The sequence below is a fragment of the Suillus clintonianus genome, assembly GCF_016758775.1.
Source record: "Suillus clintonianus strain FC179 chromosome Unknown DEU56scaffold_4, whole genome shotgun sequence".
Taxonomy (NCBI): Eukaryota; Fungi; Basidiomycota; class Agaricomycetes; order Boletales; family Suillaceae; genus Suillus; species Suillus clintonianus.
In genome coordinates this window covers 576,081-597,610 of record NW_024539228.1, presented here as the reverse complement: position 1 = coordinate 597,610, position 21,530 = coordinate 576,081, and the positions used below count along the sequence as shown (strand labels likewise).

At 48.1% G+C, this 21,530-nt stretch overlaps 8 protein-coding genes across 8 annotated transcripts; 4 read left to right on the top strand and 4 right to left on the bottom strand.

The window, feature by feature from the left end:
* Positions 1–144: 144 nt before the first annotated feature.
* Positions 145–2,971, bottom strand: DEU56DRAFT_868312 (10 TM acyl transferase domain found in Cas1p-domain-containing protein; the record flags this gene model as incomplete). The annotated part of the gene is made up of 6 exons (XM_041355474.1): positions 145–1,254; positions 1,305–1,462; positions 1,512–1,772; positions 1,819–2,664; positions 2,717–2,800; positions 2,860–2,971. 6 exons carry the CDS (start codon positions 2,969–2,971, stop codon positions 145–147), a joined length of 2,571 nt encoding a protein of 856 aa, XP_041214456.1.
* Positions 2,972–3,170: 199 nt separating this feature from the next.
* On the bottom strand, positions 3,171–5,685 carry DEU56DRAFT_770199 (uncharacterized protein). The gene is made up of 14 exons (XM_041351390.1): positions 5,193–5,685; positions 4,987–5,145; positions 4,851–4,939; positions 4,687–4,801; positions 4,532–4,631; positions 4,400–4,481; positions 4,292–4,353; positions 4,165–4,243; positions 4,055–4,111; positions 3,951–4,005; positions 3,883–3,897; positions 3,656–3,832; positions 3,541–3,606; positions 3,171–3,487 (listed from the first exon to the last, which is right to left on the bottom strand). Exons 1-14 carry the CDS (start codon positions 5,623–5,625, stop codon positions 3,447–3,449), a joined length of 1,530 nt encoding a protein of 509 aa, XP_041214455.1. The 5' UTR covers positions 5,626–5,685; the 3' UTR covers positions 3,171–3,446.
* A 177-nt stretch (positions 5,686–5,862) lies between these two features.
* DEU56DRAFT_770188 (NTF2-like protein) lies at positions 5,863–7,950 on the bottom strand. The gene is made up of 13 exons (XM_041351389.1): positions 7,771–7,950; positions 7,429–7,703; positions 7,048–7,372; positions 6,972–6,996; positions 6,888–6,904; positions 6,758–6,835; positions 6,693–6,707; positions 6,601–6,643; positions 6,497–6,549; positions 6,435–6,445; positions 6,293–6,382; positions 6,223–6,228; positions 5,863–6,168 (listed from the first exon to the last, which is right to left on the bottom strand). Exons 1-13 carry the CDS (start codon positions 7,870–7,872, stop codon positions 6,003–6,005), a joined length of 1,206 nt encoding a protein of 401 aa, XP_041214454.1. The 5' UTR covers positions 7,873–7,950; the 3' UTR covers positions 5,863–6,002.
* On the bottom strand, positions 7,718–11,487 carry DEU56DRAFT_378701 (DIL domain-containing protein). Its single transcript, XM_041345935.1, has 10 exons — positions 10,855–11,487; positions 10,411–10,805; positions 10,135–10,353; positions 9,934–10,084; positions 9,401–9,877; positions 9,305–9,350; positions 9,128–9,251; positions 8,998–9,072; positions 8,807–8,947; positions 7,718–8,756 (listed from the first exon to the last, which is right to left on the bottom strand). The coding sequence occupies exons 1-10, from the start codon at positions 11,225–11,227 to the stop codon at positions 8,112–8,114; spliced, it is 2,646 nt and encodes an 881-aa protein (XP_041214453.1). The 5' UTR covers positions 11,228–11,487; the 3' UTR covers positions 7,718–8,111.
* A 14-nt stretch (positions 11,488–11,501) lies between these two features.
* On the top strand, positions 11,502–14,330 carry DEU56DRAFT_969895 (CTLH/CRA C-terminal to lish motif domain-containing protein). Its single transcript, XM_041359419.1, has 7 exons — positions 11,502–11,995; positions 12,048–12,227; positions 12,261–12,334; positions 13,020–13,087; positions 13,246–13,441; positions 13,631–14,002; positions 14,057–14,330. Exons 1-7 carry the CDS (start codon positions 11,533–11,535, stop codon positions 14,138–14,140), a joined length of 1,437 nt encoding a protein of 478 aa, XP_041214452.1. The 5' UTR covers positions 11,502–11,532; the 3' UTR covers positions 14,141–14,330.
* A 107-nt stretch (positions 14,331–14,437) lies between these two features.
* DEU56DRAFT_877928 (MAP kinase) lies at positions 14,438–19,554 on the top strand. The gene is made up of 10 exons (XM_041356039.1): positions 14,438–14,714; positions 14,765–15,294; positions 15,358–15,504; positions 15,556–17,956; positions 18,005–18,263; positions 18,318–18,459; positions 18,507–18,776; positions 18,832–18,920; positions 18,973–19,347; positions 19,409–19,554. The coding sequence occupies exons 2-9, from the start codon at positions 14,788–14,790 to the stop codon at positions 19,061–19,063; spliced, it is 3,906 nt and encodes a 1,301-aa protein (XP_041214451.1). The 5' UTR covers positions 14,438–14,714; positions 14,765–14,787; the 3' UTR covers positions 19,064–19,347; positions 19,409–19,554.
* On the top strand, positions 19,518–19,876 carry DEU56DRAFT_710959 (uncharacterized protein; the record flags this gene model as incomplete). Its single annotated transcript, XM_041347494.1, has 2 exons — positions 19,518–19,637; positions 19,694–19,876. Coding segments are annotated over 2 exons (303 nt in total), but the record flags the coding sequence as incomplete, so codon positions are not given.
* A 238-nt stretch (positions 19,877–20,114) lies between these two features.
* DEU56DRAFT_770163 (uncharacterized protein) lies at positions 20,115–21,014 on the top strand. The gene is made up of 4 exons (XM_041351388.1): positions 20,115–20,136; positions 20,192–20,327; positions 20,381–20,400; positions 20,453–21,014. Exons 2-4 carry the CDS (start codon positions 20,314–20,316, stop codon positions 20,863–20,865), a joined length of 447 nt encoding a protein of 148 aa, XP_041214449.1. The 5' UTR covers positions 20,115–20,136; positions 20,192–20,313; the 3' UTR covers positions 20,866–21,014.
* The last annotated feature ends 516 nt before the right edge of the window (positions 21,015–21,530 follow it).

The window sequence follows — 21,530 nt, the reverse complement described above, 5'->3', positions numbered from 1 at the left end:
TCACATTCACTTGTAATCTCAGTGGTTCATCGAATTGATTCAACTTCGATCTATGTACATGAATATTGGTTCGTTGGGATATCGGTTGAGATAGATATATAGGTTTGAAAAGTGTTCAAGAGTCCAAATAAGTTATGTACAATGCTATGTCGAATCCGCAACTGTCCACAATGAGTTAGCCAACCACATCAGTCCCATCGACACTGCTAGCCTCGTTTTCACTCCGAGTCTCAACCCTGATCCTCCATACCACACCTTGTAGCCTGGGGAACGCTGTGGCGACGTCCCTTCAGCTAATCTATCCACCCATCGTCTCGTCGGTCGCACGGGTGAATCGGGTTTCGTCGGATGACTGCCGCCATCCTTGCTCGTGTGGATGTCAGTGGAGAGGGGAACGGATTCTGCGCTGGAACCTGATGGCACTGTGTGACGGGTGATGTTGCGACTTGAAGTCGGAAGCGAAGTTTCTTTGCTTCCGCAAATCCACGTTGTGAGCTCTCCTGTGGCATTGGAAACATGATCGGAGATATAGACGAAGATGATCGTGGAGATGATGAAGTTTATTGGACGCCAGCGTGTTCCAGGTATAATGACAAGAATACCCTTCGTGTCACCCGCGAGCCATAGGTGATATTGGATAATGAATGTCTCCAAAGAACACCTCCCGATAAAAGAGAAAGCCCGAGAGCTGCACGAACGAAGGGAAGAGCTTGCGTTCCTGAGAGTGATGAAGGCTACGATGGGCAAGAATGATATATATGGATGCCATGCGTTATAGCTAAACTTGCTTTCTTGCATGAGTTCAAACCCGAAGAACCATAGCAAGATGGAGATAGAAGTCCCAACAGCCACTTTCACCGCTACGGGCCAAAGGTGATGGTCGGTAAGTCGATGTGCTTGAATCTTGATTACAAAAATCGACAGAAGCATCCCGAAATACACGATCCACAGGTCAAGAGTTACTCGGAAACTCCATTCACGGGCAGACCAATGGATGCTGAATATCCGCTCTAGAAACGCGAATACGGCCTCCAGCATCCATGTCTCAGTCATGAACCATGTGAACAAGCCCATCGAGATCGCAATCTTCGATAAGAGAAAGATCATGCGATCGTTGTATCGCGAGCCTATCGCCATCGTTCCGTACACGATGAGATACCACATCGAAACGAGGGGCGAGAAATAGTACGAAAGGTAATTGACATCCATGGTGTATGTCAGGACTACCGTTAGAAGGTTTATGCGAACCAGTACCTACAATCAATTCAATGTTATTGAATGGCATGCTTAGATCTGGCGCTTACCTGAGCAATACGCAGAAAGCCAAAGTCGGCCTTCTTGATATAAAAGGTTGTGTGTCCATAACCAGTCATGAACAAATATGCCGCGACCAGCACGCGAATGGGGTTGTAAATTCCAGAAATTTTGGATGCCCCCATGTAATGATATATAAGGATTGCGACTGAGACAAGAGTGAGAATATATGGACAATCGAGCTCGTATTGACGTACCTTGCATCCAACCTTTCCACTCATCAGTTTGATCGCGGTTTAAGAAGCCCATGTCTTTGTCGGCACGCTTCACCGTTAACAGCCCTGCCACGAGAGAAGATAGCATGAGAAACCCGTAGGTCCATGGGGTGAATTGTTTTTGTTCTTTCAGCCAGAAGCCAGTTCGATCGGCGATAAAGATCAAACCGACGGATAAACCAAAAATGACAGCTGGCCTATATTCGCCCGCAAAGGAGATACCTTTGGTTGGATTTTGAGTGTCTGAATAATAATCAGGTATGTGTTTTCAAGGGAAGAACGTGCTTACACGCAAAGTACCACATAATTGGTCCGTGCACCACGACAGCTGCGAGGATAGCTAGCAGCAAGAACGATGGAGACGGATAAGCGCGGCAACACGTCTTGTCAAAAGGAGACGTCTTTGACCACATGTTATTGCAGCGCAGATTAAGGAGGATGTTAGCATGTGCTTTCACGATGTCGTCCGAGAAATGCAGTCCATCTTGCGTGCTAGCGTCGTCAAGCATTTTATTAAAAACAAGTGGAAAAGAAACGGGTAAAGCCGCGGGAGAGCTTGAGAATATGGAATAGATAGCAGGTGATGGTGGATTAATGCGATGGTGGAGGTCCGAGTTCATCGCATCTACATCTGAGGAGTGCATGGTTTCGGCGCGTTCTGGAGAGAGTTTTGAAGGTACAATGTCCTGCACGGGAAGAATCACCACTTCATCTGCCGGCTTTATCTCTGCTGCAGATACAGACTCCAAAAGATTCTCCATATTCGCTTCCCAGGCAGAGAGGCCACCGGTAGTATGGGTATAACGCAGGTACCACAGGCCCGAACCTAGGACAAGCATAGCAGGACGGTCATCGATGTCACTGGAAGGCAAGTGACCATGAATGAGAGAAAGAGTGCCAGATGTATTCAAATACGGATCCCAGAAAAAGTCCAGGGTTGATGCCGATTCTGAAGTGTATGAATAATTCGAATGCTTGTGGTCGTCATCAAGAGGAGCATTTGGGAGCTTCGGATCGACAATATTCATAAAATGAAAATATAAGGCGCGCGTTACGGAGTCGCCAATAAAGATGACGCGTCTGGAAGCCAGGCAAGGTGTGGTATCCTTCGACTTGTATGCATGTAGCATACAACCTGATTATTAGTTGAAGGGGTGAGTACGATAATGGAACAACAGCCAGCATACCCTCAGGTTGCCAGTTGTGGTGGCTCTCATCCAACCAGGTGCCTCTAGTAAGCAGGGAATTACAATGCAGTGGATCTGCTCGGCCTGCATGCGACCCCGTTAGGCGACGAGCGCTGACACGTACAAGACACGAATGCACTGACCGGAAATGATATAGTGTAATATCCCTGCCAATATGGCGAACGCTCCGGTGGACAACGCCAGATAGTGGTGCCATGAGGGGTTGAGCGAGAACAGTCTTTTGGACGAGGACATGAGAGGGTGGTGAGAGCCTGCTGCGTGTGGCGGTACAGTATGTTTGTTATCCTTCAGCGCTTGAAGTGAGTGGTGGGACGATTACGCTGGCAAATTTTTCGACCCCAACGTAATGCTTGGGCGAGACTCACCGTTCGCAATCATCACTAGCGTCGATGAGCTTGCAGAACGCCACGGCGAACACGATATGACCTAGTACTCCGTTTCAAACGCATACGCACTTTGGTGCGCACTATGTATATATAGCCTGAGGTACCTCAGATATACAGTTACTGTAACAACCCCATCTGTGTTATTAATGTCCATGCACTCGTAGATAAAATGTGCCATATTCAGTTTAGCGTCCTTATTCAAGCGCTCATCGTCATCACTGGGGAGTGGAATATCAGCGTAGTCCGACTGTCCATTGGTATACATGAAGTGATGATGCAGTGCACGAAGCTAATGTTCAAGTATGACATCGAAAGGAGTACACTCAAATACTCGACCCGCCAGTGGTCGTATTAGTGGTAAAGCCTATTCAATTCAGGTCAGCCAGTAATCGAACGATGTTAATAAAAAATACATACCTGTACCTTGACAGTGATTGTTTGATGCAGTAGGTATGCATGACAGGTACCTGCAACCCGAGCACGCTAAGGAACTATCAGCCATCATGCCTTTGTAATCGCAACAAACACAAACCTGCATATGGATCTGAAGTATAAAAGTTCCGAATCAGGACGACGAAGAGGACGATCGCCAATGGTATGGCTGCCAGCCGGAAAGCCCACATGATGAGCTTATGGCGCTTCGTTGGACTGATGACGGGGTACAGGGTTGTGCCAACGAGAAGACCCATACACAAGCCTCCGAGGTGAGCTGAAGCTTTCTATGAGCTGAGTCGAGGGACAAGAGGAACATTCACTTGCCAAAGTTGTCCACATCTGTCGAGAAGAAGTTAGCAATTCAATTCAAGATCTGATAAATGTATACGTACAAGGAATGTACCCAAGAGCGATACCAAAGAGTAGTTCCACTGTCATGATGGCGAGCTACGGAAAAACATAAGAGTGAAATGAGCATGAAGATGACAGTCATCACCTTTCTACCAGGTCGGTATTGATATTTCCAGTGAGCGAAAAGATCCACCCATGTGATCTAAGTTGCGAGGTAATTAGAAGGTAAAAGGTGTAAACAGGTTTAAAGCTTACCGCGACTGTGCCAAAGATGGCACCGCTAGCGCCTATTGAAGGTGCGCCGACCAGTGAAAAGTTGCCGCCCAACACGTTACTGCGTCATACGTCAATGTGCATAAAAATGAAGTAAGAACGAACATACCCAAAGATTCCGGCCGCGAAATAAGTGATGACAAAACCAGCCGAACCCATTTCACGCTCTATCTGAAGGGGTATAAGAGCAAATATTTGAACTATAAAGACCACCAACTTGAGCAGATATTGTCAATTGAGCGAGCATGTTGAGGATGATATGGATGAATCCCGCGTGCAGGAAGATGGCAGTGATGAATCTGAAAAAAGGAATTTTGGCCCTGAACTACTGCGACCACAACTTGCCTACCTGTACCACTGATTAGGCTCACCACCATGGAAGCCACCAAAACCACACACGTCCTCGATCGAACAAAGCCGGTCTGGCGGATTTGCGGTATCATTGAGGCCTGGTCGTTAACACAGAATCAGCAAACGTCAGAATATAGTATAATTTTATCTTACAAGCAATTTGGGTGGTTAAAGGGAGTCCTTGAACAACTTTCATGCATGGCGGGAAACGAGCACCTAAATTAATTAATGCACTTTCCGACGGCCCAAGCATGGGGTTTACAACTGGCTGAGCGAAGGTCATTAACGAATATTGCGCTCACGGGCTATTCGCAAACCTTGAAGGATACTGGGGTGCCCTGTGCTCTGCTGTTCACGACTAGCTCGTTGATAAAAATGCCAATCATGACAATTGTTAAGGCCCATACTAGTATCATAAATCTCCCGCCAGTAAGATGCCACTTAAATGCTCACCAACAAAAGGATGTTTTTGCCGCCCGATGCCCCGTTTCTTGTCCTCGATCCGCTGGTCCATAGGATACTTCCCCGTATTCATCCCAAGAGCCTTCTGAAACGGAGATGCTTTGTCTGCGACAAGCTTTGAGTCCTCGCCCGATAATGGTTCTGCGTATTCTAGGAAGTTCAGGCTATCGTCAGGCTACCATGGTCGCAAGACACACCCAAGTCCTGATAACTGTCTGAGCGTCCCATATCTGCGGCATTATGCACAAGATGGTCGTTTGACTGGCCGACGACAGACGATGGACGTGTTGAATAAGTTTCTTCGTCCTTATATGGGACGCTCAAGTCGCCGAAAACTGGTGCATCTCTTTCGGACAACGATGGTGTAGGTTCCCGGCTTGGTATGCCTGGCAGAGGAGACTTTGTACGTCGATAGTTGAAGATGAGAGATTGGGCCTCCGTTTGACCTGCACCACGCAAGGACGACGAAGGATCCAGGGCAGGAATTCCACTCGTAGTTGTTGTGAAAGTCATGCTATCGTCATGCGGTAGTTCATCTAAAACGCCAAAGGGTTTGACCCGACCGTCATCGCCAAATGGATCCATATGCAAGTTCGATCCAGCTGGATGATTTGTATCGACATATGCCATGATTTCCAGAAGCAAGGCAGAAAGACGTGAAGGTGGTGGTATAGGAAAGAAATTAAGTGTGGATTGCCAAGCTGCAAACCAGCACAGGCTTCAATTTCAAACTGCATCACACGACACAGCCCCATCACTACCATGCAGTTCCCGCAGTTACATCCTGTAGTGAACGCGGCAATGAATCGCCAGTTGAAATAGTAAATTCACAGTCGCACTCCAGGCCAAAATGTATTATTGTGTATCCTGTGCGCACTCATGGATCGCGAATTGGCGCTGAATTTCGTCAACTAAGGAAAGATCATATTTGCACTGGCCCCTGTTACATTCCGTTGTCAAGCTTCCTCTAATGTCGAAGTTTAATCTTTGACCACCATCAAATCACTTCAATCGATTGGAAGGCCCCTGCTTTCATGCCATCTTTCCAGGAGCGTGTTACTGGGCATACCGAAAGGGTCCACAACTTTCTTAGCGACCTCAACCCCAGCAACAGGAAGTTTGGAGGGGTCCAGTAGTCCAAGCTGCACCAGAATCCCGGCTTGATCCCAGTACCTGAAAGAGGTAAGCTATGTAGGTCACAGGCTAGTATATCGAAGGAATACACACAAATGTCTAGCATGCAGTGTTGAGGATAGCACCTTTATTTATATTGTGAAAGATGACCAATTGCACTCACTCAAAGAAAAGCTTGTCGCCTCTAAAGGCAACTATCCCGACCATAGCGATCTCAATATGTTTCCCCGTCGGAGCTATTCCAGGCAGAAAACTGTCGACGGGTCGGCTTCATGAGACAAGGAAGAAATCCCTTTAAAACGTACTAGTCTATTTCCTGAAAACAATATCAAGCTCACTCATTGGACATCAATGGATCACAACGTACAGATGTGTGGTGGCACTTGAAAATCATCTCATCAACAATCCTGTCACAACCAACTGAATAAAATTTAGTGGGCCGAGTATTGAATTGAGCCATGCATGCCTTACCAGTCCGGGAGACTGTAATGATCTCAAAGTCTTGCGGTGTTACCTGTCACATATTGTGAACCGCGGAAAATGCATACAGCATTACCCCTTACAGTCGTGAAATGATACTAAGAGGCGAACAGATCAGCGCTGAGTTGGAACATCGTAGCCCACTAACCTTGTAAAATCTAGCCAAATCGTCATATCCAACACCCCCAGTCATCGTTGGAACATGATTGACGTATGGCGTTGCAACCTGTGTCAACGTATCACCGCTTGCTAATTCACCGATTAAAGTGGAGATGAACCATTGTAGACATCGTCTCTGTTGATGGAATGAATTCAGCATCCCTGCTTTTGAATGCGCTGGTATTAATGATTTATTGACGTACTAGGTGCATTTCTTTCGATAAATTCCTGCCCGTCAAAACGTGTCAGTGTCTTATTTAGCACATGTTATTCGTGTACATAATAAGTATGCTTCTCCCAGAGTCTCTCGAGGTTGAAATGAGGGCCAAGATGCGCCTTCAACAATTCGAGGGTCCGGGTAAGCGACAGGCTAGAGGCCGAACGAAGATAAGGATCGACCGGTTGTTTATCGTCAACATTCACACTGGCGGGAGGTTGGATCGAGAAAGGAAACGGTGGGGATTTTGACACCAGAGGGTATGAATACACCCGCACCGGTAATCGAGAGTGAGTCGGGAGGGAATAACCAAGATTAGCGGGATCCTCGAAAGGCAAAAGGGAGGCATGGAGCACTTCTTGTGAAGAAGCGAGGTGAAAAGTAACTCTTGAAAGGGACGATAACTGTAAGCTAATCCAATAATTGAAGCAATAGCCACTTACGGGATGTGTCTCCCCTGGCTATCCTTCATCATAAAACCATGGGTGGCCTCAGCATCTGGGCAAAAGTGAGCACAAGCCTTCAAATCTGCGAGCGAGAGAGCGAGTTTCGATACTAAGGTCTCCGCATCCTTTGTGGTCAAACCGTATGTTAGCAGTCCCCAGTCAGCTCCCAGCGCAATGATTTTGTCATTGACAACTTTCATCGCATCCTTGAAAGGAGAATCTTGGGGAAGAGGGTACGTTAAATGCACCACGTTGTATCCCTCCTGTGTGAACTGAAAAGTGATGGCACCGAGCAGTTTGAATCGAGTTGGTCACCGAACTATCTCTGATATGGCACACCTGTTGACACCAACTAGTCTGATCTCGTGGCAGTAACATCAAAAGAGTCACAGGTTTCGCTACGGAAGCCACGGTATTGAAGAATACTTCTGTCTGGGTCATATTGTGGTTGTGGTGGGGCTGGTCAAGGCAGTCTCCCTTGACATCATTGAGACGAATGGAGATAGTAGGCGTTCATTCCAACCCTTATGTAAATTAGTCTCCCTTCTCGTCAACTTATGGTCGACAGATTTTTGAGACGGTATCACAATGGATGCGTAATATACGAAGGTCCAATACTATTACTAGTGCGATATCGAGGTAAAGCAATGACAGATTGATGAACAGATGAGTCCGACGGTTCACAGCGAAATTGGTATGGAAGGTTCCCCAATAAGACTGAGGCGCCCTCTACTACGGGCTGATGGTCTCTTGGTAAGTGGCGTGCTGTGCGATACGGCGCCTGGAACATCAGTGTTGATACGCAAGTCATCTATGCCTTCGGACAAGGGTGTGGATGGGTAGGTCTCCTCGTACTCTTCTCCAGGCACAGGCAATTGGAATGCCTGTGGTTTAGTCCTGAACCTGTCGACCCACTGTAGCGTTTCGAAATCAACATTCCGGACCCTTTTACTGCGACATCTCCACTTCATTGCCCCTCCATCGAGGGTACTCTCTCGGCTGGTGCTCCGAGCGTGGGCCGCGGGTCGCGCACCTGTCGGTTCACCGTATCCGTTGACCACCCGTTTTTCGGGCGTGGCAGAAAGCACACGAGGGTCTGACGGAAGGAAAAGAGGCAGCATATGGCGAGAATCTAGAAGTTCCCCGAGAACTTGGGGTGCCTTGGCTGGCTCCCATTCAGATTGTGAGTGCGTACGATCGAACAAGTTGTCGATGCTATGCTGTGCGGCAGATGTTTCTGATAAGGCGTTGATGCTTGGAGGTCTTGCGTTAACTTCGCTCCCTATGCTGTCTTCAAGCTCACGTTCCCGCTCACGCTCGCCCATCTGGTGGGAGCGTTAATGTCATTCAGCAAAGATAATAGTCAGGACAATACCTCCTTGCGCATGGCCTCAACACCCATCTTAACACGATGGCGTTCCCAGTCCTTTTGGAGTTGCGTCAGATACTGTATGCACTCTTCATTCATCCTCCCCTCATTAACTTCGTATTTGTAATCTCGCACAGCGCGTCGCATCTGGGTTTGAACGATAAGCGTAAAATTGTGATATCCAAGAAATGACATGCCTGTAATGGGTTAATGCTCTTCATGGTTTGTATGGTAGCCACCAGATTGGAAAAATCCGCAATCGATGACAAGCACTATAGTCCCAACATTGAGCGGGCGGCAACGTAAATTCAAGTATTAAGACCTCACCTGAAGCCAGTTCAGCAATTCTCGTACAGGTGTAAGATGGGATGCAATTCCACGAGGTAGACCCATATCCTCTACCCACTCTTCCAGTACAATCAGATTCATGCCGATCTGTACCGCTTTAGACCTATGCTCGGTACGTATGAGGACCAACAAACTGCATGGGCAACAAGTACTTACCGGCAGAGATACTTTTTCCTGGTCAAAACTCTATTGAATATTTCACCTGATACGGCGAGTCAATCATCAACGAGAAATGATGGAAAGTACACCCACACGAAGTCCAGTACATCACTTGAGACCAAAATTGAATTATCAACACAGGGTTGACGTCCGAAAGGGTTAAGAGTGTATGTAGAGCCGTCAAGAATGAAGTCATATCCCGTAATCCTGCTGTGTGTGAGACGTCAGAAACCATGGTAAATCCCGTCGAAGGTGCTTTTGCGCGCGAAAGGGTTTGTCTCAACGATGATAATCCTTTAGGTGTGACAGGCGCGGGGCCGAGCAAAAATGGCGACGGAGATGGTGGACGACTCGGTAGAAAAGGAGGTGAAGATGGTGTACTTTTTATGGGTGTTCCATGATTTGAAGTATTTGCCGCACTCGTCTTCTTCTTGGCGCTAAACGGCCTCAAGAACGACCATTCTGATTCGAATTGCACAGATTCAAATTCCGACGACACGGGCGAACTGTCCAGTATTGCTGCGTCCAGTAATTGATCTATCCGACGCTCAGCGTAACGAATGATGAATACTTCAAGACGACGTCAGGAATGAAAACACGATTAGAAGAAGACGAACAAAGCTTACCGAACACAGAGTTGATCACTTGCTCGAGGAGCTCGAATGAGCCCAGCATTTCACAACCTTCGTTTATAGCGTCGTCACATTGCATGAGGTGCAACCATATGGTGGCGTTGTATAAGCAAAATACGAGACAATTGATATCTTCTGAGCGGCTCTAAGTGACTGGATTAGCGGTGAGAGCATTAAGGTAATAAGTATGCACACAAAAAACTTCTCTTCGATCGCGTCCGTCGCTCCCAGTACAAGATCTTCAAGCCACGTTTGATCGCATGTTAAGCATGCAAAACGCGCCATGAGGTACAAAGTAATGGCAGGTTGAGAATTCCGAATAGATGCATGGGAGGTTGTGATGACCGCATCGAAAATATGCGACAGCTCTTGTGGAGACCATGCGAGCATGGATGTGAAGTCTAATTTCGGAGTCTCCGTGGCAAGATAAGACAACCGCGAGTGGAATTTCAAGGAGGATATGCGACTCACATACAGTTCTTCGTCGAATTCATCATCTTCGCCATCAGAATCATCTGACGAGAAACCTTCTTCCTCATGGGAACCCCACCATTGATTCTGTAAGCCAAGCACTTTTGAGACATTCTCGCGTACGCTTTTTTGTCTTCCTTTACGTTTAAGCTTCTCGTCCAACGCTCTCCGCTTCTCGTCCATCCTGCCTCCCATCCACCCTTGGCTTCGCATTGCTTCTTCAAGTAACAGCGCAATGTCATCGCGCCCTGGCAGAACAGTGTGAGCAGTCACTATGTCGAGCGGTGTCAGTCGCCGACGTGTTTCTGCGAAAGGGGAGCATCCATGCGTCATAAGATGAGAAACCAGAGTGGGGGGGCAAAGAACTGCGGCGTGATGCAGGGCAGTCCAGCCAGCTAACAATGAAATGTCAACAACTGGGTGAGATAGAACCTATGTACTCGCCTTTGTCCGCACAGGTAGCATCAGCTCCTTGTGCAATCAGCAGCCGAACGCACTCTTCGCGTTCAACATCTCTCTCCGATTCAGACCCAAAACCTAGGATTGTGAGACTGATCAAGCTAAGCCCATCCTCGTCGCGTGCGCTGAGGTCAACGTATGGTTGTGATTGATGGTCAGACAGCAGATGTTGGAGAAGAGATAGATCCCCGAATACGCATGCTCGTGACAGAGAATGGGATACCAGTTCAGACTTTTGGGAGGGAGCTAGGCCTGAATCGGGTGACAGCGAGTTGGATATGTAACTTGAACTCGGATATAAAGGATGAAGATCAGGCTCCGGGGAAAAATCCAGTGGTCCAAGCGATGCAGGAATCATTGTCAAGATGAAACGTTGGGGTCACTGATAACAAGAGCAGCAATAGCCGTTGCCGGTAACCGCGTCGACCACCAGACGGGACCTATCTTCTCCTTGTAAAGACCGCGATTAAGCCAGGCAGAGATATTCCACAGCAATCGCCTGTACAAAGAATGGTCTATAGGGCCTCGATGATTGCGAGAATGGCGTTAAAGCTAAAATTCAAACATGCTCATGTAGCATTTCACTAGTGTGAGCAAAGCACTTTGAGTTGTCCAAATGGGAACTGGACTGATTTCAAATCCACCTTCAAGTTCGACCACATCATGCCTGCTAAACGGCTAAAACTCTCAGAAGATAGCAATATCGATGCGTCTGCTGCAGACCACGAAAAGAGTGACGATGATCTCGAATCTGAAGCACAGCAGTCCACAACTTCTGCGACTTCATCAGAAGACGACGATTCTCCAGACACGGAGGCTGAAATTGCGGATAAAAGGATAACAAAGTCGAAGAAAACATTAAAACGAAAGCGGCGGGCAACAGAGCCCTCGCAATTTGGTGCTACGTTGCAAGACTTGCTTGACACCGCTGCACCCTCGGAATTGCCGTTATCTCTCAAACCTTCTATTGCACGCCAGAAAAATGGTGCAAAGCTTGAATTGAAAGCCCACAAAGTACTTCAAATAGAGAAGAAGGAAAGGACAGATAAAGGAAGGATACGAGATGTTATCGGAGGTTGGGGTGGCGAGAGTGAACGCTCCTTGCGCAAGGTTGCTCAACGAGGAGGTGCGTATATGCTGCTTGCATTATCCCGTCAGGCATTGAGAAATTTCTCAAGTGGTGAAACTCTTTAATACTATTCAACAATCGCAGGCGGCGGCAAACGTCGCCACCGAACAGTCAAAAGGTCTGCGAGGAACGGGGAAACCTACGCTTCCAGCCCCCCTGTTGGACAAGAAGCCGCAAGGCAAACAGAAGGCCAAGCACAAGGACAATATCATCGGGAGAGGAAATCCAGGTTCTTATCTGAATTGATATGGCAATCCTGAAGTGACACTTTTTACAGCGACAATTGGGAAGGACGATTTCTTCGACATGATCAGGTCAGGTGGCATCGTCTCAAAAGTATAGGCGGTTTGCGCACCCACGTCTGTATGGCATTTTCTCAGATGAAGCATCAGAGGCTAGTAGGCTCGAAATACCTTGCTCGTCGTAGCTCTCAATAGAGGAACCCGCATTGTATTGGCAACATCGGATTGTGCGGTAACGGTTCATCCAAGGACGACCGATTACTTCGTGCCATATGATGTGGTCAGCCGCCCTTTTCGTGACACAATTCTCAGTCTCATTTCCGTCTACCGCTGACGTCGGACTTCAAGGCATCCGCACGTCATTCATATGCTGGAAGGAGCTTTGCTTAACGTTCATATCTTGAGAACCAATTTTGGGTATGGATAATTTTATTTATGTTATGCTGTAAGCTGGAGTCTCCGACGCTGGAAGTACTGCTACAGAAATTTTTGTGCTTGAACCGCAAACTTAGGGGAACACTACCAATTTTAGTGATTTATGGCTTTACGTATGGATACTGGCCATGGGAAGCTTGGCCTGGAGGCAGATTCGATCGTTGGATTGCCAAATTAGAACTCAACAACCAGGGTTGTAATTGGCACGTTGCCAAACCTGCCCTGAAGTGGCGCAGAGCTTAAATTCCTTCCACCTTCACCCCCGTCACATCCATGGTGTGTATTTTCAAGCTTCATCCGTGCAGCATGTCTCTTACGGTTGTTGGCAAAACTTTAAACTTCAGCCTCCGAGGACCACAATTCGTAAAGAAGAGTGGGAGCGGCGTCTACGCGAGGTTCAGGTCACAAAAGAGTGAGTGTTTATCCCTAATTTCTGCGCTTGAAAGATGAAACATCATCAATGGGAATCTCTCTGAATTCTTGAGATGAGAAAAGATATTGCATGTATTATCTGATCTATCCTCCTTATACACTTTACATCGAGCATTTGCTGACATTCTTGCTTTTTAGTGACTTGAACCGACTTATTATGGACTACCTCGTTATCGAGGGATACAAGTCAGCCGCAGAGGAATTCAGCGATGAAGCCAATGTTCCACCACCAGTGGACTTCGAGAGTATCGAAAGTCGCATGGTAATTCGAGAAGCCCTGCAACGGGGCGATATCGAGGAAGCTATTTCCCGCATGAATGATCTTAATCCTGAGGTGGGTCCCGTGGTCATTTTTGGTAGCTTTATATCAAGGATACAAGATTAAAACGTTTCATGCACCACTCTCAGACTTCTTTGGAAGTCGGTGATGAGATCTGTAAACCAAAACTTCAGTCTTCAATATGATCCGTCCTTGATCTATTTCACGTGTGGAATGGACAAATTCTTACTTTGTCATTGGCAGATCCTGGATACGAACCCTGCACTGTACTTTCACCTTCAACAGCAGAAGCTGATCGAACACATTCGGCATGGGCGTATCACAGAGGCATTGAAGTTTGCCCAAGACGAGCTCGCGCCAAGAGGAGAAGAAAGTCCGGAGTTTCTTGCGGAGCTGGAACGTACGATGGCGCTTTTGGCATTCGACTCTTCATCCTCGGCCCCTCCAGCTATTTCGGAACTTCTTTCACCCGCACAACGAATGAAAACTGCGGGTGAGGTCAATGCCGCAATTCTTGAAAGTCTCAGCCAGGGAAAAGAGGTAAAGCTGGTGCAGCTTTTGAAGCTTCTGTGTTGGAGTGAGGGGATGTTGGCTGAACGTGCAGATTTTCCCAAGGTCTGTACCTTGGCACTTGGATCTGATTGGTTTGGCTGATCTTAGAGCCCTTAGATTGATCTGCAAGAGGGACTGGTAGCGACTGGGAGAAAAGAAGCAACAGCAACAGTAACAGATGATTCCATTATGCGAGACTAACGGACAGTATGTATTTTTACCATAGCATCAAGTGTATAGCAGAGGGTTGTAACAAGGATGTGTTGAGCATGCGTCCTGGTGTGTTTGAGTTGATGAGATGGTCGTGTTGGGCACCCAACTGATCAGATTGTTCCTGACTACTGGAGGGATTACAAGTCCGTGGAATCACCTAATGATCTAGCTTGCTTTGGTCACGGCCCACGGGTGAGAGTAACCCGGGTTGCGACCTGTTGCCAAAATGAAGAACAATGGCAAGAACAAGGAGGTAACATGACTATGCATGGCGGCCATGAGGCAGTTGACCTATGTCGTATACATACTCAATATGAATCAAAAAAAATTGGTCTCGAGTGCGCTATCATAACTTTTACGGTATTTACTTGCTGCGAGGTACATTGCCCTAGTACCCCTTGAGCTTACATAAGTAAGCCTTTACCGTATGCCACTTTCCAGCGCTTTCAACGGACAAGTTTGACCAACGACCCAGCAATTGCTCTCCTCCTCCGAGATCCCCCCATACTCATACTCATACTCGTCGTCTTTGGCATTCCTTATTATAAGTAACAAAAAGATTGTGTGTTCAACCTCTATCATCATCATCGTTATGGCTTACAAGCAGATCAGGAAACCGTTGGAGAGCGCTGTTAATGCCCTCCTACTCTATGTCAGAGGACACTAGGTCGTCGAGCGCACCTAGACCTCGTCGTGTCCTCGTTCTATCAAATCCAGATCCAGGAGATTCTAGCAGTAGTGAGGATGAACGCCCTCCTTACCCTCACCATCACCCCCACACTTCTGACACACATCCTACATCAATAAATACAACTTCAGCACCTCGTCCCCCAAGGCCCCGTCCCGCTCTCCCCTTGACATTTGATTATCCCCCCTCCCGTTCAAATCCGAACTTATCTTCTTCCTCTCCTTCGAGTCAGAGTTCCAATGCAGTCGAATCTACTCCTCCACCAAGCACTCCTGGTCAAACTGCCCCCTCAGATTTGAATGCTTCAGTTATTACCATTGATGATGGTACAACGCCCGGTGAACGTACCGAGACCGCTCAACCCCCTACTCGTCTCCAGAAGATCGCCGATGTCTTACACTTGCGCAATCGCAGACCTTCACATCGACATCTAGGCTCTGAACCTTCTCTCCATGTGAGTTGTCTTGTTTATCTATTTGTTTTCCATCCGACCGCCATCTCATACCCATCCTCTCAGTCTCCATCCCCTTCTTGTTCATCGCCGACTGTCCCACCCTCGGTGCCGTGGGTTATCATGGTAACCTATGATTGTCATGCTTATACAGCTGTCGACATCACAAATGCGAACAGCGCAGCATTCATCTGGGAGCGCATTTTTGCTGAAGTGCGCCGATGTTTCTTATTTCATTTCAATCCTAACCGAGTACCATTCCAGCTCAAAGTACCGCACGAAGATCAGTGTGGACAGCTCTCCATCTATCGCACCCAGGTCGGCAAAGTCGCAATCGGTGAACCACTTTCACACGATCGCCTAATTCGGCTGGTCCGTGAGCAAGGTGACTGTGAGGGGAGCTTAAAGTTCTTGGTTTGTCCTTCTCAAGCAAGGGTTCAGGAGCCTCCGCTCCTAAGTTCGCCAGTCAAGTCCGTGCCACCGCCCCCCGTCGTGCCAGTATTCAGCCCCTTAGTCCCAAGACCGCGGGCAGCCAAGTCTTCTCAGCAGGAGAGTGTGTCTTCTGAAGATCTAACCCCGGATGCTGGCTACGAGCCGTCCGTGATATCTGATGATATCGATGATGACAACAGGAGTACGATGAGGCCACCTCCTCACCCTAATTCGTCCACCACCATGTTATCGTCACCACCACCGAGTGCACGATACGAAGACCGTCAACCTTCCCCCGCATCCGCAAAAACACCGTATTCGGCAGGCGTTGATCGCCATCGTTACGATCCGTCTCAGGGACAGAGTCTTTCATCTTCTTATTCTACACCCATTCATGAGGATTTCCTCAGTAAACGCCAGTTGCGGAGAGGCTCAGATGCAGGGACAATAGAACAAGCATTTCGCGATGCTGAACGTGCAGCGGATCTAGCTGACGGGGAATGGGTAAAACCTCAGGATAAGGGCATCAATCGGGCCAAAGTTGTGAAACAGCGACCCGAAAGATTGACAACTTCCGACGACCATGCGGACAGGCAGCCAGATTCTCGAGTCGCAGTCGCCCGCGACAACGAGTCGGGATCTGTGGTGAGGAAGCCTTCTCCACCTTCGGGAATGGCGCGTTCGCCATCGACTAAGAGGAAAACGCCACGCCTTGAATATCCTCCTCGCCCACCTCAGAACAAGCAGAAGGGGGGAGGAGGCAAACCCGTTCCATCACACTATATATCCGCCCACAAGCCAGCCGATTCCACGACTCCCCTTAGGTCACTCAATAAGTCGAAAAGCTCAGAGGTTCTCAACAAGATGAAGCCTCCTCTGCCGCCCGTGCTTCGCCATTCACCGAGCCGGCCCCATGTTGCTAATCCGTCCGGTTCGGGTACCAACTCCTATCCAAGACCCCTAGATTTGGGACCGAGACCAGAGTTGGGACCGAGACCCAGACCACTTCCTGTCAGTAGGCCCGATAATGTAAATGTGGATACCACCACATATACTCGCGCTCAGCAATCATTAAATGGAACTCTTGGTTACCTGTCACCCACTCAGGAACCACCCACGCGTCCTCATTCTGCCTCGCCCTCCCAACAGCGCTACCCTACCAATGACGTATATCGTGACCGTGAAGAATTCAGGCCCACTCACCAAACTCAGTCCAGCAGTGGCTCTTCAAGGTTTGGCGACTCCCTTCCCTTGAGAGAGGATAACTATGCGATCACCCTTCCATCGTCCCTAAGACCTGGTCCTTATGTCTCTCCAGCTCGCACCAATCCGGAAACTCCTCCCCGTAGCCCCGTGACTTCTCGGCCGAGTACGTCGAATACTGCGTCTGGACTTACCTTTACTTCCACTGGGACGATGGTGCCTTTCACTTTCAAGGATGACTCTAGTGCTAGCAGCCAGGAGAGCACAGCCACGGAGTCTACTTTACGTCCAGAGGAAAGGGACAAGCTGGTCTGGGATATCAGATCCTCCTTCAGAATGTCGGATTCCTCGGATGATGGGGTTGGCACTAATGAAACTTACGGGACCGCGTCTTCTGATCTGTGGTCGCGCAAACCCACGTCAGAGGACACTGACACCTCTAGGACCCCCATACCTGGTACCAACCAGAATCCTAGTCCTCCACGTCCCGCTCTTCATGTCACAACTCCAAGCTCTGGCCCCGGTGGTATGATGCCCGGTATCCCGCCCAATTTCCCAGCACCGCCCAGTTTCATGCCTCAGCTACGCCTTCCTCGACCACGTACGCCGAAGACTAGGCACAAGAGTAGCACATTTGAGGAGTACACCTGGGCACATCGTCCGCCTCCGGAGGATGTCTACGATCGGCTCGAAGAGTTCTTCCCGGAGCATGATCTCGACAAACCCGTCATTGATGCTAATTCTGGCGGAACATCGCCTACTGCCATAGAACAGGCTTACGGGATTCCAAACATCGTTGATAGAGACAAGGCGCTGGTGCGGCCGAAGAAGTCCATCCGTATCGTTGCCGAAGAACACAAAAAGCGGATCGATCGCGTTTCCAGGGGCGATCCATCAGCCGACACGAGCATCTGGCGAAAGAGGAGCACGAAGTTATGGGGCAGTCGTATCGAGGAAGTCGATACTTCCTCGCAAACGAAGGCGAACTACAACAAGACACTCCCTGAATCCCCGGCGGGTGGTCCCAGACGTGAGTTTGATGCCTTTCTTTGCCGTGCTGAACTAAGCTGTAATTCAGCAATATTCAAATGGGTCCGTGGTGAACTCATCGGCAAAGGAACGTATGGTCGCGTATATCTTGCCCTCAATGCCACCACGGGCGAAATGATCGCTGTCAAGCAAGTTGAAATCCCCATAACCGCCAGTGACAGGAAAGACAATCGTCAAATGAGTTTCGTGCAGGCACTCAAAATGGAGAGCGAGACATTGAAAGATCTCGACCATCCTCACATCGTGCAGTACCTTGGATTCGAGGAGACACCGACGTTCTTGAGCATGTAAGCCTTGGTTACCACGTTCGTCTTTGATAGGCATGCTCATTTTATTTCCAGCTTCTTGGAATACGTACCCGGAGGCTCCGTTGGAAGTTGTCTGCGAGACCATGGCAAATTCGACGAGGAAGTTACGAAATCATTCACTGGACAGATTCTCGAGGGCTTGGAATATCTTCATTCCAAGAATATCATACACCGAGTAAGCTTCATCTACGATCATTTGTTCATATCTCATCGCTCGCATAGGATTTGAAGGCAGACAACATCTTGGTGGAGAAAACAGGGATTTGCAAGATCTCTGACTTCGGGATTTCGAAACGCACAGACGATCTCAATGGAATGGCTTCTACGGCGATGCAGGGCACGGTTTTCTGGATGGCACCGGAGGTCATACAACCCCAGAGGGGGGGCTATAACTCCAAAATCGACATTTGGAGCGTGGGGTGCGTTGTCCTTGAGATGTGGGCAGGGAAGCGACCATGGAGCGATGATGAAGCCATAACGGTCATGTTCAAGGTCCGTTTCTTGGTATATGCTGCTTGCCTGCGGTGCACTCATGAATTTACTGCAGGTATATCAGAATAAGCAGCCCCCGCCCATACCTTCCGATGTGGTGCTATCCGATCTTGCAACGGACTTCAAGGACAGATGTTTCGCAATGTAAGTTTTGTCTTTTACCGTCTTGTTTGCTGTGCTCACGGGTTATGCTTAGTGATCCGGAGGAACGCGCGAGCGCTGCGGATCTTCAGCTACATCCATACCTGGAGCTTCCAGAGGGCTGGGTATTCAACGATTTTAAGTAGGACCTCAATCGGACATATTTTTCAACATCATTCCCTATATCACCCATTTCTTATCGCATTTACTCTCATTTGTTCCAATCGCGCATCTTTCTCTGTTGTTTCGCATGCTGTTTCATAATGACCATTATAATTTTTTTGTACTTGTGGAAGGGTATGCTCATAATGGCTTCACCAATCCAAGTTGACTTGGGAACGATGTGACGTGGCTGGAGTTTGGTGTCCTAATGTTCCTTTGCGAAGTTCACAGACCCGAGTCTGGTCATGGCCATGGCATGAGACAAAATGTAGGAGAGGTGCATATAATTATGATAATCGTTTGGAGCATACTTACAGGCGCGGGTGCAGTGTGACGTCACTGGAGTTTGGATCCCTTCATAAATGAAAGTCACTCCAATCGCAGCAGGCAATGCAAGCGCAAGCTACCACTCATATACCAGACACAGATGTCGCTCAGGCTGCCATACGAATACAACGTGCGTGGCGTAGAAGTCTTGCCGCTAAATCACATCCCCAACTTGAACATATGGATGCGAACTCACGCTGGAAGGATGCTGGCATACATGCACGGATGAAGGTATTGTGATGGCTTTCACGTGTTGTGTACGTTCTTGTTGATCGCACTGCGGACAGATTGATAGGCGTGATGCCGACGAGGGAAAGAATGATCCTCGTACGCGCTGGAAGCGTACTGGCTTTCTGGCATCCAGGATTCAAGACAAGAACACGTTGTACGCTAGTAACGCGAACTTGAAAGGCCAAATGTATAAGGACGACAAGATGTTGGAGACGCAGCACTGGCTGGAACTTGTAGACTCGCACGTGAACACCTTACAACACTTCATCGGTGATATGACCTCTATATATTTGTAGGCAACACCGATATGGTGCAAATTGTAAGCCTTCACCTAATATATTCTCTGATTTATCCACCAAGTTTTGCATCGCGCGGTATTCGCGAACCTAGTGAAGGTTCGTGTGCAAGCTGGGCCAGGACTCCGAACTTAAGTGCAGGATTGTCAGTGGTATCACAGACTATGGCAACAGGAAGATACAACAGACAATTTTTTCAAGTGGTGCAATCCAGTCTAAGGTGAAACATGTGCTTTTTAGCTGAATACCTAACCGTAGGCTGGATCGAGGAGCTGGGAAAGACATCGACCTTGATGAATGCTCGAGGGAACAGCTAAACAAAGAAGCAAGCATCCTCATTATCTCTTGCATTGGATGATCCTCTTACGTTTCTTTTGAACATGAAGCAAATAATGTAGGTCGAATCACACATTGTAAAATGTGCCCTGCAACTGACTGCCATTGCAGTTACCTTTCACCCGAACAACGTCAGTTACTACTGCTCGTTATTCCCGTTGATGTCTCACTAGCGTGATTTAGGATTAAATTATTTGGTCAGCATTGACGTCGAAGGGAAGCTTCGATGGGCTCGCAACAACGTTTTAATCGATACAACTGAAGGCAAATGGCAAGATCTTGGGGAAGGCAAGGGTATCATTCCGCAAGATGGCACTCGTCCACACCCCCCTATCCCTCCCCCTCGCGATAGTTTCGGGTCCTGGTCGTCTACTCCATACCGGTCCCTACAAGAAAACGAAGCAACTCATTATACCAAATCCCAAAAGGGAAGAACTCGACTCGGACGAGCCATTCGTCGGCACTTCACTTTGAAAGGCATGATGGATAGGCTATTGAGAAAAACAGTGGGAAACAACACATGGATCTATGTTGCAGTACGTCCCAATTACTGGAGATGCCTTCGAGCTAATAAACGGTCAGGATCGGAGCTGTAAGTCATGGATAATTGTGACCAATAACTTGTATTCATACGTAATGCACTTCCAGTCAACATATTCATTGGAATCAAAGGTATTGGCATATCTACGCAACTGCTCTAGGCTGCTGACGATGTCATACGTAGAAACGGGATCGTTTCAGCATTCATCATTTCTAGCTGGCGGTATTGTCACGTCTGCAGGACTTATCTCCGTCAAGGATGGAGTCATCCAAAAACTGTCTCCGTTGTCTGGCCACTACAGGTGAGATTCACTGTGTTGGTTATGCTCTTTTGAATTGATCATTTCCCTCGCTGAAATTAGAACGTCTGTTGGTGTAAGTCTTTTGTTGAGGAATTATCTTGTCATTGATTGGTACGTGAAGCATTTCAGAAAATTTGTGGACGGACTTTCAGAAAGAGACGTCGATATGCGTAAAGCCAAGATCAGTAAAGCTGAAGTGGTCCTTCGAGGGTGAGAAACCAGTTATTTCTGCCAGTGGTTGACAGCTAAGGACCGATGTACTACAGCATGGAGTGTGTCTCCAAGATCAAGAAGGCCCGACGAAAAGTAGTAGCAAATTCCAAGGCTTTCGCGAAGGGGACTTTGGGGGAGATGATGGAGAGGATACGAGAACGGGCACCGTTTCTACTTGGAAGAAAGACATTCTTGAGGGAAAGCAG

What these genes read in the sequence shown, in the direction of transcription:
- DEU56DRAFT_770199 (XM_041351390.1), bottom strand. Translation starts at nt 5,625, where the DNA reads ATGGCATATGTCGATACAAATCATCCAGCTGGATCGAACTTGCATATG. An exon ending in GCACCCCAGTATCCTTCAAG is followed by an intron (nt 4,802 to 4,850) that starts GTTTGCGAATAG and finishes ACCTTCGCTCAG; the next exon opens with CCAGTTGTAAACCCCATGCT. An exon ending in CAATCACTGTCAAGGTACAG is followed by an intron (nt 3,488 to 3,540) that starts GTATGTATTTTT and finishes TGAATTGAATAG; the next exon opens with GCTTTACCACTAATACGACC.
- DEU56DRAFT_770188 (XM_041351389.1), bottom strand. Translation starts at nt 7,872, where the DNA reads ATGACCCAGACAGAAGTATTCTTCAATACCGTGGCTTCCGTAGCGAAA. An exon ending in AGCCAGGGGAGACACATCCC is followed by an intron (nt 7,373 to 7,428) that starts GTAAGTGGCTAT and finishes GTCCCTTTCAAG; the next exon opens with AGTTACTTTTCACCTCGCTT. An exon ending in CATTACAGTCTCCCGGACTG is followed by an intron (nt 6,550 to 6,600) that starts GTAAGGCATGCA and finishes AATTTTATTCAG; the next exon opens with TTGGTTGTGACAGGATTGTT.
- DEU56DRAFT_378701 (XM_041345935.1), bottom strand. Translation starts at nt 11,227, where the DNA reads ATGATTCCTGCATCGCTTGGACCACTGGATTTTTCCCCGGAGCCTGAT. An exon ending in CGATCGAAGAGAAGTTTTTT is followed by an intron (nt 10,085 to 10,134) that starts GTGTGCATACTT and finishes CCAGTCACTTAG; the next exon opens with AGCCGCTCAGAAGATATCAA. An exon ending in AGGAAAAAGTATCTCTGCCG is followed by an intron (nt 9,252 to 9,304) that starts GTAAGTACTTGT and finishes TACCGAGCATAG; the next exon opens with GTCTAAAGCGGTACAGATCG.
- DEU56DRAFT_969895 (XM_041359419.1), top strand. Translation starts at nt 11,533, where the DNA reads ATGCCTGCTAAACGGCTAAAACTCTCAGAAGATAGCAATATCGATGCG. An exon ending in TGAATGATCTTAATCCTGAG is followed by an intron (nt 13,442 to 13,630) that starts GTGGGTCCCGTG and finishes TGTCATTGGCAG; the next exon opens with ATCCTGGATACGAACCCTGC. An exon ending in AACGTGCAGATTTTCCCAAG is followed by an intron (nt 14,003 to 14,056) that starts GTCTGTACCTTG and finishes TAGAGCCCTTAG; the next exon opens with ATTGATCTGCAAGAGGGACT.
- DEU56DRAFT_877928 (XM_041356039.1), top strand. Translation starts at nt 14,788, where the DNA reads ATGCCCTCCTACTCTATGTCAGAGGACACTAGGTCGTCGAGCGCACCT. An exon ending in GGGAGCGCATTTTTGCTGAA is followed by an intron (nt 15,505 to 15,555) that starts GTGCGCCGATGT and finishes GTACCATTCCAG; the next exon opens with CTCAAAGTACCGCACGAAGA. An exon ending in CCAAGAATATCATACACCGA is followed by an intron (nt 18,460 to 18,506) that starts GTAAGCTTCATC and finishes TCGCTCGCATAG; the next exon opens with GATTTGAAGGCAGACAACAT.
- DEU56DRAFT_770163 (XM_041351388.1), top strand. An exon ending in TTACCTTTCACCCGAACAAC is followed by an intron (nt 20,401 to 20,452) that starts GTCAGTTACTAC and finishes AGCGTGATTTAG; the next exon opens with GATTAAATTATTTGGTCAGC.